Source organism: Solea senegalensis, linkage group LG12 (assembly GCF_019176455.1).
Source record: "Solea senegalensis isolate Sse05_10M linkage group LG12, IFAPA_SoseM_1, whole genome shotgun sequence".
Classification (NCBI taxonomy): domain Eukaryota; kingdom Metazoa; phylum Chordata; class Actinopteri; order Pleuronectiformes; family Soleidae; genus Solea; species Solea senegalensis.
Genome location: NC_058032.1, coordinates 7305198 through 7318922, shown reverse-complemented (window position 1 = coordinate 7318922; position 13725 = coordinate 7305198). Strand labels below are relative to the sequence as shown.

General features: G+C 38.4%; 2 protein-coding genes across 2 annotated transcripts; one reads left to right on the top strand and one right to left on the bottom strand.

Annotated features, from left to right (window-relative positions):
- The first annotated feature begins 239 nt into the window (after window positions 1–239).
- On the top strand, window positions 240–5610 carry uprt (uracil phosphoribosyltransferase (FUR1) homolog (S. cerevisiae)). Its single transcript, XM_044039789.1, has 7 exons — window positions 240–523; window positions 1330–1372; window positions 1469–1538; window positions 1778–1840; window positions 3612–3773; window positions 4403–4501; window positions 5197–5610. Exons 1-7 carry the CDS (start codon window positions 291–293, stop codon window positions 5301–5303), a joined length of 777 nt encoding a protein of 258 aa, XP_043895724.1. The 5' UTR covers window positions 240–290; the 3' UTR covers window positions 5304–5610.
- Window positions 5529–12354, bottom strand: zdhhc15b (zinc finger DHHC-type palmitoyltransferase 15b). Its single transcript, XM_044039788.1, has 11 exons — window positions 12186–12354; window positions 11733–11759; window positions 11523–11617; window positions 11305–11425; window positions 10963–11032; window positions 10602–10634; window positions 10380–10500; window positions 10125–10257; window positions 9161–9287; window positions 8785–8903; window positions 5529–7485 (listed from the first exon to the last, which is right to left on the bottom strand). Exons 1-11 carry the CDS (start codon window positions 12301–12303, stop codon window positions 7442–7444), a joined length of 1008 nt encoding a protein of 335 aa, XP_043895723.1. The 5' UTR covers window positions 12304–12354; the 3' UTR covers window positions 5529–7441.
- Window positions 12355–13725: the final 1371 nt, after the last annotated feature.

The following is a 13725-nucleotide window of genomic DNA, read 5'->3' as shown; positions in this document are numbered from 1 at the left end:
AGCGTTCCCCTACACTTCAGAAGAAAATACCAGCTGCTAGATTGATTTTAACACGACGTGACTGTTTCTGAAGATCTGTGAATGTGGTCCTAATGGGCAGACTGCGTACTGAAGCTGCGTAAGACTGTCAGTCGGATAATTTCCTTCAAACAAGGGTAAAGGCTAACGGCAGAACACGTTGTCTGATTGCTAGTCTTTGTCAAACAGGACATTACATTGGTCGCTGGGTCAAGAAACGTCATTGGACCCACTTTTTTAAAAAGATAAACCTCGCTGATCTCTCACTCGGGATGCCGTGCCACAATCAGCAAATGAACAGTGTCAACAGTGGCCAGGATCACCCAGTGAAGCAAGTACGGTTTGCAAGCAGCAGCAGCAGCAGCAGCAGTGTCCCCGCAGTGCTTACGAGCCCTGAGCCAAGTGATGCCACCCTACTGCACATCCAGGATAACCTAGGCCCTCAGCTCAAACTGCTGCCACTGAATGACCAGATCCGTGAATTACAGACTATAATCAGAGACAAGTGAGTCCCCTGCTTCTCAGTTTTTAGATACAACAAATCGCAGAAGCAAATCTAGATGTAGTGTCATCTAATAAATCAATGTAAAAATCAGTTGTATCTGTGTGTTTATGTAAAGCCGTTTACTGATTTGAATATAATTGGTCAACAAAAAGAACTGAATAATCATTAATTTCACTAACTTTGTCAAAAGAGCCAAAGAGATTAGACATTGGGTCTAATTGGGTCTGGACTGCAGGCTTTTGTGGGTCGGTAAATAAGGAGCTACACTTAACCATTGTTTAAGTATGTTCAGGCACTACTCGTATACATACATGACATCCAAGTTGTATCATAACCACAACACTATTAAGTCACATTCTAGTTCTATAACTGTATCATACACAGTACAGAAGTTGGTCTTCCAGTTCTGTATTTGAATGGTGTGTATGTGTGAAATCACAATGTACCATAATAATCTGAGAAGTATCAGCACTGCTGAGTGAATCATCATTACTGATCAGTCAGTGTATGTAACTTATGTCTTTAGTCATCTTATCATCTTACCATTCAGCTGTGCAACCAAACATTAGTCAAAGTAGCACAATCTTATTTATAGGGCTGTAACAACTAATCGATTAGTTATTAAATAATTACTAAATCACTGTATGTTCACTTATTCTCTGTTTGCTACAAAATCATGCAAAGCGGGATGACCTCACTCACCCCCACACAGTGCTATAAATATCTAGAATTGAGAGACGAGATCAGCTGAGCAGTGTTGGCTAATTCTCATATATATCTAATCAAGCAAATGTTTGTATTTTCAGGACAACCAGCAGAGGAGATTTTGTGTTTTGTGCTGATCGACTGGTAAGATCCTGAATGCACCACTACATAGTGTGTGTGTGTGTGTGCACGCACATAAACACATTTGTAATATGTGTGTATCACTTTTTTGTCCAACAGATCAGACTAGTAGTTGAAGAGGGCTTGAATCAACTTCCCTACTCGGAGTGCACGGTGACTACACCAACAGGTGAGGATGTCTCTCTGTCAGAGAGACAGTGGACATTTTTAAAGCATGGATCTTACAGAATCTGAGCTGATCATGAGGCATCCCCCCCAGAACAAGCTTGAAAGTGTGGACCAATTGCAAAATCATGATAAATAAATGCCGGGCTCTCATGTTATGAATTGATTTTTTTCCATGACTATGTAAACACATTCAGAGCAGCAGCATTTGTTCATGTACAAACTTCATTTTTTCCCCCACAGGGTACAAGTATGAAGGCGTCAAGTTTGAAAGAGGAAACTGTGGAGTCAGCATTATGAGGAGTGGTAAGTAAATCCTGTGGTTGTACACAATTGCTGCCATTTCTTCAGCACACATGTCATTTGTGCCCATTGTGCACCCATACTAGGCTCGTGTGCTGATGATTTCAGGCTTTTTATCAGCAGTCAGTTATTTTCTCTTGGTGAAAGTGATGGATTGTTTGAAAGCTAAATAATATAACAGTAAAATATCACATGGGGTTTATGAGACAGATGCTGTTCTGTACTTCATACAGAGCATGTTCTCTCACGGCACAGCAGTCAGCAGAAGGCACTCTCATTCTTTCTCTTGCAGATTTAATCCAGCTGTCATCACAGGCGACCAAAACCTGTAAAATCCTTTTATGGATAAATAGAAAATATTAAAATGCAAGTCTCTTGATCAATACACATTACATCGTGTCTATGTTGTATAAAAGGCAGGAAACATTTCAGAGCTTTTCATAAGCATTGCATGCCAAACAGCCAGTTAAGTATCTGGCTGGACATGAATAGTCCAGCTGTCTACATTATCATATTAATTTTTAATTGTAATCAAATTGATTAACAAGTTTTTCTTTGCAAAATTGTGTACATTCTATGATCAGTAGCTTCTGCTTCAAAACAATGCAATGATGAGGATAGAGGAACTATCAGTCCTGTCCTCATCTGCTTAAACATACTCAGTGGAGAGGTTGTGTCCTTTTTAAGATGACAGTTGTCTTCAGGGATATAAGTAATATGTGATAACAAAACAGATTAAGAACTGAATTGACTGTACAGACAAGGCATACCGACAATAGATGGGTACACTTTGGAAGACAACTGATGGAAACAACTTAGCAATTCCACTGCTAACATTAAACAAAGCCCACTGGAAATGCTTAATGGAATATCATGCAGTAATATTCTACATATGTTCATGTATGTGTCATATACTGTATGTACATGCTACTCTCTCTTGACCGGCTTCTTTAAGAATAAAAAAAAAAGTTACAACTATATATAGTCATCATTGTGGCATGTTTGTTACAGTCAAGGTGTCAATAAATGATAAATGAGGGGTAATTGCAAAAGCCTTGATGAGAAAGGATTAGGTTTGAAGTATTAATCACTATTTTAGACTGTTGGTGCTAAAACACAAAAGAAGCCTGTTTGTCCTTCACAATAATTAGCTCTTCCAAGCAGGTTATGTTCTTAATGATGCCTATCTGTGTGTCTTCTAGCAGGATTACTCTAACACTACTAAGCAGTTTTTCATAAAACAATTTTGGAGGGGTGGGACAAGACACAAGGAAAAACTAATACACTTTCCCTGTAACATTGAGAGACAGGGTGCTTGGTAGAGGTGTGTATATTTGATGGAATGGCAGCATGCCAGTTGTTGGAGGCTTTTGTACTTAGACTATTTCTCTGTGGAGGGGCATGTCACCTGACCCTTATACAGCTGGCTCATCTTGTTAAAATGCTGAAATTGGCAGTATGATGTGAATTCAAAGACATAAATACGTCTAGACGGCTGTGGCGTCTTAAAACCGCTTTTTTCTGACTCATCAGCTAGAACTGTATCATTATACAAGTACTGGTATAATCTTTTGCTGCGCTGATTCCTGTTCCTGATGTATGGGGAATAAAAAGAATCGGTTTGGACATAGGCACCTGTGAGCCTTGCAGCAACAGACTTAGTCATGGTCACATCCGTACTGATAGAAACGCTGGTCACACAACGCAAACACAACACAGCTATTTCAATTTGACAACACTTCGATTCCTGTTTGTGTTCTGTGTCTCCCCACAGGTGAAGCCATGGAGCAGGGACTCCGAGACTGCTGCCGCTCCATCCGCATTGGCAAGATCCTCATCCAGAGCGATGAAGAGACACAGAAAGCCAAGGTCTACTACGCCAAGTTCCCCCCAGATGTGTACAGAAGAAAGGTGTTGCTCATGTACCCCATCCTCAGTACGTAAAAGAGCGCCGCACACCGTTCATCCCACTGATAACTCCAGTTTTAGTCAGTGACTTGTAAATGTCAAGAGGTATCCATTTTTGTGCATATGTAAAAACATTCCGGTGTATGTATCCATTTTGAGAAATCTCCATTGAGTTGACCTTCTCACCAAGTCTGCATTTCCACATCATAGAGGGCCATTCACACTGTTCTGGTAATTATAGCTCTCAGGGGGGAAATTATACACTGCCTGGTGGATAGCCACCAAGCTGCTGAATAGCATAATGAGAGCCAACAAAAATAGTATCTTAATAGCCCTGGCTTCCCAATGTCAAAAAGCAGTATTTTTCTGCTCTCGTTTCTGAAAGAATATGTTGACAACCAAGCTCTGGTTGAAGGTGCATTTTATGATGTCAAAATGATGGACCTCAGGATTACATTGATGCATGCTGTTGACGGGGTCAGAAATGAAAGCCTGCCAAGTGCCCAGACTCAAGGACGGATCAATCAGTCGTAGCTTTGTAGCTTTTTCTGATGCTTACCTCAATTATTTGCACTTTTAATTGCCTTTAATAATGGATTCATAATGAACATTGTTCATAGTTGTGTCTCAATGAACCTGAATTTTGTTTTTCTGCAGGTACAGGGAACACTGTGATTGAGGCAGTGAAGGTGCTGATAGAGCATGGAGTTCAGCCCAGACACATTATACTGCTCAGCCTCTTCTCTACACCTCATGGTAAACCAAAACAGCCGACTCACCGCAACTGCAGCTCATCAGCAATTTCATTTTATTTACCCACTAAATCTCACATTTAGGCCCCAGTTTCATCTCCACTTTTCTATGTCATTATCATCTTTTTTTACACCACTGGCACTGCTGACCACAATGTTGTAAATGTTTTAAACAAAGAAGCTTAATTCACAATTATCTCAGGTTTAATTTGTCATATGAAGTCAATTGTGTACTTTGATAGTTGTCTGTTAGCCGAAGACCAGATTGTCATGACATTTCATTCTAATATTCATAGTTTTCAGAAGAGGATTTTTAAAGCACTTGACCTTTACTGCCACCACTGAGCATAAATTTCCACTTAAATGTGATGTTGAACTCAGAAGGGCATGTTACCATCCTATTTATAAGCCCTCAAAGGATGAAAATTGAGATTTTTCTAAAGTCCCATAGACTTTCCTGATGTTAACCTAAAAAAAAAGAGCTAGGGTTAGTTCAGTTTTAGTTTCCATTATCTCCAAATCTACTGAAAAGTCTTAAATAACAGGCTCAGCTGTTTTCACGGTGCTACATCAAGCAGTAACTGACAGTAAAAACTGACAGGAATGTGGCTGCTACTTTTTGAAGTAGTCATTTAAGAGCTGCAGTGTTGGGCTTGACAAGTAAAAAGGCCTATGTTAAACTGTTAACCTTTCTTCTAGGAGCCAAATCTATAATCCAGGAGTTCCCAGATATCACCATCTTGACCACAGAGGTTCATCCAGTGGCTCCAACACATTTTGGACAGAGGTACTTCGGCACCGACTAAACTGACAACAACCTGAGGACCACGACCTGCAGCCTGTTTTGAGTATTTTTGTCCTTTATTTAAATGTTTCTTGTGTTCTCCTTGTTGTGCCAAAGTACTGCAACTTTATCTCCAAAGTTTTCTAGATGACACAAAATAAATAACTTGATTGTATTTATTATACTTGGGTTTTTTTTTTTTGCAGTATATACTCAAGCTTCAGAAAGAAAACAATACTGAACCATATGAGGGGTTCAACTTGGAGCATTTTATTTTGCATGTTACAACAAGTAATCTATCAATAAAGAATTTATATTTGTTAACAGAACAGAGAATGAAACGGTGTCGTTATTTTTGGTGGTTCAGGTGTTAAAAAAAGGGAAGCACCACATTCACATAGTACAAAGACAATTGAAAAGGGCCACATGTACTTTAACAATACTGAACTCCTGTTTGCAAGATTGCACTTCTTATTTCAGTAATATCTCACGGCCTGATTAAAGCACATTCTTTCAATAGTTTACGTGTCACATGATGGAGCGAAAAAAACAGACACCGCCTGCAGCACTTAATCAGTAAACTCGATACACAGGAAAAACAAACATAATAAATAGACATGAGACTACATGAAACACGCAACATCCACAAATTTCCTAATGTCTTGCACATGCACTCAAACAACGAATCATAAATAGGACATTTTCTACTCGATGTATTTCTCACACATGAGCAGCATTTGGCTGACCCAACACAGTAGGAAAAACAGGCCCGTTGAACTTAGTGTCAAAATCAAACAGCTTCAAGGTTTGATGAAGGCGTATATTTTTCTTTTTTTCACTCACTAAATTAATGAGTGTACTCAGATACAAAAACAGTCATCAACACAAGCCCACAAACCAGCCTCAGTAAGGAGAATTGGTTACGATGGAATAAAAATTTAAAAATGCATCAACACAGCAAGTTTAAAAAAACGGAAAAATCAGAACAGTATATTGCAGAAGACAACTGACCTCTGCCAACCAGTGGATGTTGATCAGTCATCATACATATTTATATATGTACAGTTATCAGCATTTAAAATGATCAAAGCTCAAGAAGAAAAAAAAAAATCTTGCATGATTTTGTGCTTAAGATGAAGCTATTTTCACTTTACTTTCTTATCACATCATACACACACATACACACACTTGCGCGCGCGCACATGCATGTTGTCTTAGCAGAAATAGCTGATGTGATGTGGATGAAAACAAAATAATATATTAAGATCTCTACATTTTTATTCTAGCCAACAGCAATCATATCAATATACAGTATATTAACAGTGATCAACACTCATTTTGCAATGATACTGCGAGATGTCGGAGCCAATTATCAAACATAATGAGATGGAGCATGAAATCTCAAGCTACTGTCACTGCTCTGATCAGACATCTGTAATGACATTCTAACCCAGGATTCATGATAAAAAGCAATACATGGGCTCTTGGGTACCATACTGGATATATTTTTAGGAGACGCAGACTCCCAACAATACAAATATGAATACAGTATATTTGATAAGGCGCAGGTTACGTTAGGTATTCAAATATGTTTATGTCCATGAACAAAGAAAAAATGACAAAATATCACTTTGATATGCTGTAAGATCCAAAGGCAGAGATCTGAATCACAACAGGAGACCTCTGGAACATTGCGGTGTCAAGTTACAGCTCCACACAGATCAAAATCTATCGTGCGACACTGTAAACTCAGGTCACCACTCAAACTTGTATATAAAGAGCACAGTGTTGGACAGAAGCTCAGCAGAGGCTGGTGTTTGGAGATGAACAACCAGAGGTAAATATACAACCTGCGATGGATTCCGGTTGCTTTCTTGTACAGTATGTGAGGTATTATTCGCCAGGTTGTGTTTTTGTTTTTTTTTAATCCAAGAGTGCAGGGGTGACACTGCCACTGCTGGTCTTTTCTTTATTTTGTAAAATGCTGGGGTTAAAGTGTTCATGACAATCCAAATGCATTTTTATCCACTTGTTTGGCCCCCTTCAGATTTGTTTTTCCAATGCGTTTTGAACATCCACACAATGCATTTGGAATGCATTTGTCACGTGGTACACGGTGTGCACAATATACTGTATATTTACATGCTCCGCACCAAATTACTATTCCTCCATCTCTATCGTGACCGAGGGGTCTTGGTCATCAACTGGAATGGGAAAAACAAGAGATTTCAGAAAAATGTAAAAGTAAAGTAAAAAAGTAAATAATTTTTGTTTATTTTAAATCAGGGCTTTTGCGGTGCTTTAATTAACTCATATAGCAAAATATAAGAAATTCTGTCAATAAGTCAGTTTAATCAAGTAAAGGAAGATTTGTGAGAAATGTTTTGGCAGAATTTATTTGCTTGTGATAACAACAACTTCCCTAAAACACAAGCCAGTTTTGGCCAGGCACATTTCACTCTGAAAATAGCTGGACCTAGTTTTAAGTAGTCTACCCAAGCAAAATATGCTCAACCCATTGGCAGATTCTTTTTCTTAAAACAAGTGAATTTAAACCAATTTAAATGAAAAAATATGAAAAATGAAAAAAATACTGTACACATCTTAATCCCTGCTACTAAAAATTAATTTTTAAAGGTCAGCATGCAATATTTGGATACATTCATCCGTATTTGTTTTTTTATGAGACACAAAAGCAAAGGTTTCTAGAACCATTTATTTAGACCTGAAATTTATGTCAGGCTAGAGGACAGTTTAAGTGTAGTGATTCTTGCATGCATTTGTCCCTTTCTATCTTTAGTTTTTGTTTTGACTTAACAGCCTCACCACAAAGCAACAGTGCAGGGTAATTGGAGATGTGAAAATTACAAAATAAAAACAATAATTAACCACATACTGAGCTTTGTGAAGACTGCACACATCTTATCTCTCAAGATGTTTTTTTTAATGTAAAAGCCAACAGATTCTGAAAGACGCTGGTTTGGTGGTTTCTAATTGTGGTTGATACAATAGACCAGATTAGACACAGTCACAAATACACTATTATCAATTAACAATAACATCAATATACACAATTCATCTTGTGTGTTGTTTTCAGTCTGGAAAAACATAGTTTGAACTAACAACATTTAGGGCATTTTATGTTTTTAAGACTAAGCAGCACATGGAAACAATAACTGCTTGATATTCATCATATCAGTATCTTGTTATTGTTTCACAGTTACACAGAATTAAGCAATATTATCAATATCAATGTCCATCTTTATTATTAGATAGTCTGTTTATCATATGAGGATGTCAAAAATATGGAAAACTGACATTGTAAAAACGTCTTGTTGTAACACATTACTGTCACATTTACTTAAAGGTTAAAACACTACTGGTTATAAATACTGTTACATATTTCACTTACATTTTTTTTCTAAATCACAAAAAAAGAAAACACATTCATATTCAAGGTAGGATAGCAAATTACCAGATATGTCAAAATAAAAGTGACTCACCTAAGCTTCCTTCCTCAGAGCCATCGTCTGACTCCTCCCACATGTCCTCATTAGCTAATAAGGGGTTATGCGACTCAGAATTTCGATTCTTCAAGGGGAAGTAGTGGCCATTCCCTTGGCTGACACACGTGTTGGATAAAAGAAGACGGAAGCAATTTAAGCAGCTGTGTCGACTATCTCATTCTAGGGTTTGTTCATTAGCTCCAAACTACTGTATAGGCTTTAATGTTGTGCGGCATCATTGTTTTCTGCTTTTGGATTTTAATTATGTTTGTATTTTTTCCAGCACAAGTTCAAGTTAATAACAAATGCAAAATGAGCAAAAGAATGAAGAGAATCATCTAATTGTGCATCTGTCTCCTGACAACAAACTCACCTTGTGAAGACAGGGATAAACCACAGTCTTCGATCCTCGCCAAATACCTGCTGCAAGTTTTTGCGTATGCCGACATTAAAGCCATTTCTGTCTGGTCCATTGACAAAAACTGGAGCTGAGAAGGCCTCTAGAAAATTGAAAAACAAATGTGGGTTACAATATGTTTTATTTTATGACACTCCATAAAAAAAAACAAAAAAACAACAACAGACAAACAAAAAAAAGGGGTCCAACAAATAATTCCTCTGAGATTTGGCAGAAGGGAGAGCATATGTAAACCAGGGGATCTGAAATGATATTGATGAGATTTGGTGACAACCAACATTGTTATTGCAATAAAATCTTGTGTTTATGAGTAACGAAATAATGTGGACCTGGCCTGGTAGTGATGAGTAATTACTGTGATTGATCAATTTTCTGGGTGTTTTAATGGAAAATAAAGCATGTTGTCATACTGATTGCATCCCAGTACGTCTGTGGCGTAGGTGTGGGCAGGTATCACAGTCTTGCTAATATTCAGCACAACACAACGTCAAATGTGATATGGCTTTTATACCACAGTTCTACAAACACTACTTTATAGTTGAAAATTAGAAGCTACTTCTAATTACTGTAATTGTGTAATTACTAAAACAATAACATATTTCTTTTATTTATTTTGCCTGCAATATTTGCAATTAAGAGTGAAATTTAGGCACCCCAGTAGCTTATATTTTTCAAACTGGCCTTTGTGAGGAACCTTAAATGTCTAATGTGGTCTCAATGCATGCACTGTGCTGCTGTAATGCAGTTGTAGAATTTTATCTGACGTCAGAAATTAGAAATGAACTTCTTCAACGTAAAAGAAGTGACTGCATAGAGGATATTTTACATAGATTTGACCACAGGTGTGCCTTGAGATTTTGACTGTGTCTTTGGTTTGCCTTGGGCAAAAAGGTTTGAAATCTACGATGTAAACCCTCACCTAAAGTGGATCTGTTCTTTGCCACTAACCAACAGTGGTAGCCAAAGAGGAACATGAGACTAACGAAGAACATGAGTGCCACAAACATTAGGAAGAGGACATGGAATTTTGCTGGCCTATTTGGCAATTCCCCCTGGAAGAGAGAAAGAAACGGGAGAACTTAAACACTTCCACTATGCACAATTCAAAGTGGTCATATGACTTGTTTTATCCAATCCAACAGCATGTGTAATAAATAAGACAAATGACACTCACCCCCCAGAATTTGAGGAAATACTGAAAGACTGTTGCTGCAATAAATACACAGTACACCATGGAGTAGGAGAGGAAAAGCAGGAAAAACTTGTAGTTGGAAAAGCCCACACAGTTGTTAACCCTGAAGGGAAAAGGAACCTTTGTCAGAGCAAAGTACGTTACAATACAATACATTACATTATCCTGACAAAGAAATACAGGCTGTCATGACTCACGACTTACCAGGGGCAGTGGTGATCCATCTTCAAGACACATCTTTAGAAGAAAAACATTCAGTACAATTATTTTCCTATGTTTCATTGGCAATGTGAGAACTACAGAAAGCAGTAAAACCTTAACATCATTTTGCACATTATAAAACCTGAATTGAATTAATGCATCTTTACAATCGTAATATCAAGGATCTGCTGGGGTTTTTTTTAACAAACAGCTGTACTGGTTCATCATTACGATATTATCTCTGATGGTGTGCCAGCTGCAAAGCAACACCTTCTAATTATCACACCAGTCTCTGGCCAACAAATATCGCCTTGCCTAGGTTAATCTCTCTGGGCGAGTGGATTGAGGAGGAAAGGTGACTTACGTTTCGCAAACTGAGCAGTGGTGACAGCGGTCAGGCTTCAGTACCTGGCAGCGATCGCAGAACCTGATAGCTACAGAGAAGAGGATGGCCAGTTGAATGAAAGACATCTGAGCTGAGCTTACCCTTCACTTACTTCCTGTAGCCTTGAACTTAGTCTAAGCAATCAGCACTAATGAAGGAAATGCATTGGTTGATTACTCTGAATGGGGTGCACACACAAAGCGAATGGCCCTTTCCTACTTCCTTTCAGTGCACACAGATGTGCATAAGATTAACTTTTCCTCCCAGCAGTTTTGATAAATGGAAAGAGGAAAACACAGATCACTCAACAGTACACGCTACCTCCAGACTGTGCTCGAGTGAGGATGGGTAGTTTTTTTGCAATTTCAACCAGGATTTGTTTTTGAGCATCTGGCCTCTCCTCCATTTCGTATCTTTGCTTGTCCGAGTATGACAGCTGAAACTAGAGCAACAAACAAGCATCGTGATCAATTTCACATTTGCTTTGTTTCAATCTTGGCTCAGCAAACATGTTCATAAAGTCATATTCATGTGCTCACCTTTTTGCATGGAGTGGCAGGAGGTGTAAAGATGGACTTCCAGTAGGTCCAGGAGAACATCACGAAGCAAACGTGAAATACTAGTAGATAGAGCACTGAAAGTACAAAAACACCAGACAGGATATCACACACACAAACGTCACCGTGGCATTATACTAGAGCTTTGTTGAGTAACACCATGAAGCACACACAAATGACTGAGTAGCTCACCTTTTTCCAGTGTGTTGGTGAGTGTAACTGTTAAACAAAACAAAAAATATGACTTAATTAAGACACAAGCCGGATGCCAGTGACGACAAGTCAATGTAGATATTTGGTTCTACTTACGACAGTCACACTATTCACAAGAGGAACTACTACATTTATTGGCTAACACGACTAGCCACATTTATAGGATGTAGCACAACTACAGCCGGTCTCTTTGTGAATAAACCTTTAATACGCAGTGGCGATGACAACTGAATCACGAGTGGCTCTTTAAAAGGTAAATTGACAACGTTTACTAAACTAAAGCACACGCCCTGCACCACTTCCGCCTGCCTCGCGAGCTCCTGCTCCGTCTACAACAACGTTATTTTTGTCAACACTGCTGTGCGGCATTATGCGAAGTCCACACTTTAATCCTGTTCACACATTTAAAGCCCACAGTTGTGTCGTACTTACACAGACATAATTCGAAGACGTACGCGTAGTAAGACCACAGCACGACGGAGGTTATGATAAGCACAGGTATCCAGGAGAAAACCCTTTGACAGCATCTCAAACCTCTGGAGAGAGCCATGTTCCATCAAACCACTGCGCTTATCTGCGATCGACTATCGTTCCTGGAATTTTCTTTTCCTTTTTTTACATCAGCGGCATCAGCGAGCGATTCACCGCACTACAGCAACCTGGTCACGTGACCTGCACAGTCTCCGAGGCCATTGCTCTGCTTTTCCCTGGATGGTTGTTGTCTCATACTCTGTTATATTTTGTTTTTGTTTAATTTTGCAGGGATTAGAATGGATGCATGAATATTATCCTGTTGAAAGGACAAAAACACACAGTTCTTTATATCACAAGCACATTTCAGTTAATCATTGGATGGATATATTCCATTTATTAACTTTAGTTGGACTTCTGTGGCTTTTGCTGAGAGAATGACAAAATGTATTGCTGAAGTGTATGTAACAAAGAAAAAATGGAAAAAAAATAAAGAATGCTGTGGACTTTAGTTACTGGATTTGCATTCTCCTACATCATAAAAGTCTTGAAAACTGCTTCAAACACAACATAATTTTATAATTCAGTATTTTAATGCAGCAATATGTCTTATTCGTTCTTGTGTTGATTACCATGTCCTTCAGGTGGTCTCTTCTGACTTGTTCTATCTGCCAGGTCATTGTCCGTATACACTGGTAAATCTGGAATATCACACATTCCAAGAAAAGTTGGAAAACAATTATTATTATTAAAAAACAAAAAACAGTGTGTCTTTTTTGTGGGGAAAACTTTTATATTTATGAGGATTAAATTACATTTAATTGTATAATAATAATAATAACAATGTTAATATGGGGCCATTCATTGTATTCATTGCAAACAACAAATACTACTCAATACATAATTAAATTAAATTAAATAAGGATAATTGAATTCAAGTTACATTACATTACATTACATTAGACGCTTTTATCCAAAGCAACTTACAAAAGTTACAGTCATGTTATGTACAGCAGATTATATAAGTGATCTATTTTAGTTAGAATGTGAAGTATTACTGGTAGAATCAGTAATAATTCAACATTAATGTTTTGGGAATAAATCAGGTGGATGCATGGTGTTATTTTACAGTTGTGTCCAATGTTGAGGCCATTTGGCCACAAAGTACTGGAGCTGTGATTGACTGGCTTTCAGTTACACCTAGGAGGTACGAGGTGAAACCTGTCGGTACTTCATGCATCAGCTCATCACAGAGGAGGTAAAGAGGATTGTGTGTTACTGTCAGTACTGGGTGTCAGGTTCAGCTCTATGACAGTCAGCCTTTTCAGCAGCATGTTTGGACTGTTGGCCTCCCCGTCTTCTCGCTGCCTCCTCTGAACAAAGCTAATGACACTCAAGCACCAACTGATGACAATGCACTGCTGCACTGCAAGTGAGGCTCGTCTACAGGAACACTGTGTCGTATCGTTTTGTGCTCAGTTGAATCTGGGGCACAGAAGTG

Coding starts and splice junctions, on each gene's coding strand:
- uprt (XM_044039789.1), top strand. CDS start 291: ATGCCGTGCCACAATCAGCAAATGAACAGTGTCAACAGTGGCCAGGAT. Junction 3,774..4,402: donor GCTCATGTACCCCATCCTCA/GTACGTAAAAGA, acceptor GTTTTTCTGCAG/GTACAGGGAACACTGTGATT. Junction 4,502..5,196: donor CCTCTTCTCTACACCTCATG/GTAAACCAAAAC, acceptor CCTTTCTTCTAG/GAGCCAAATCTATAATCCAG.
- zdhhc15b (XM_044039788.1), bottom strand. CDS start 12,303: ATGGCTCTCTCCAGAGGTTTGAGATGCTGTCAAAGGGTTTTCTCCTGG. Junction 11,618..11,732: donor CACCAACACACTGGAAAAAG/GTGAGCTACTCA, acceptor TTGTACTTTCAG/TGCTCTATCTACTAGTATTT. Junction 11,426..11,522: donor CTGCCACTCCATGCAAAAAG/GTGAGCACATGA, acceptor TTGTTGCTCTAG/TTTCAGCTGTCATACTCGGA.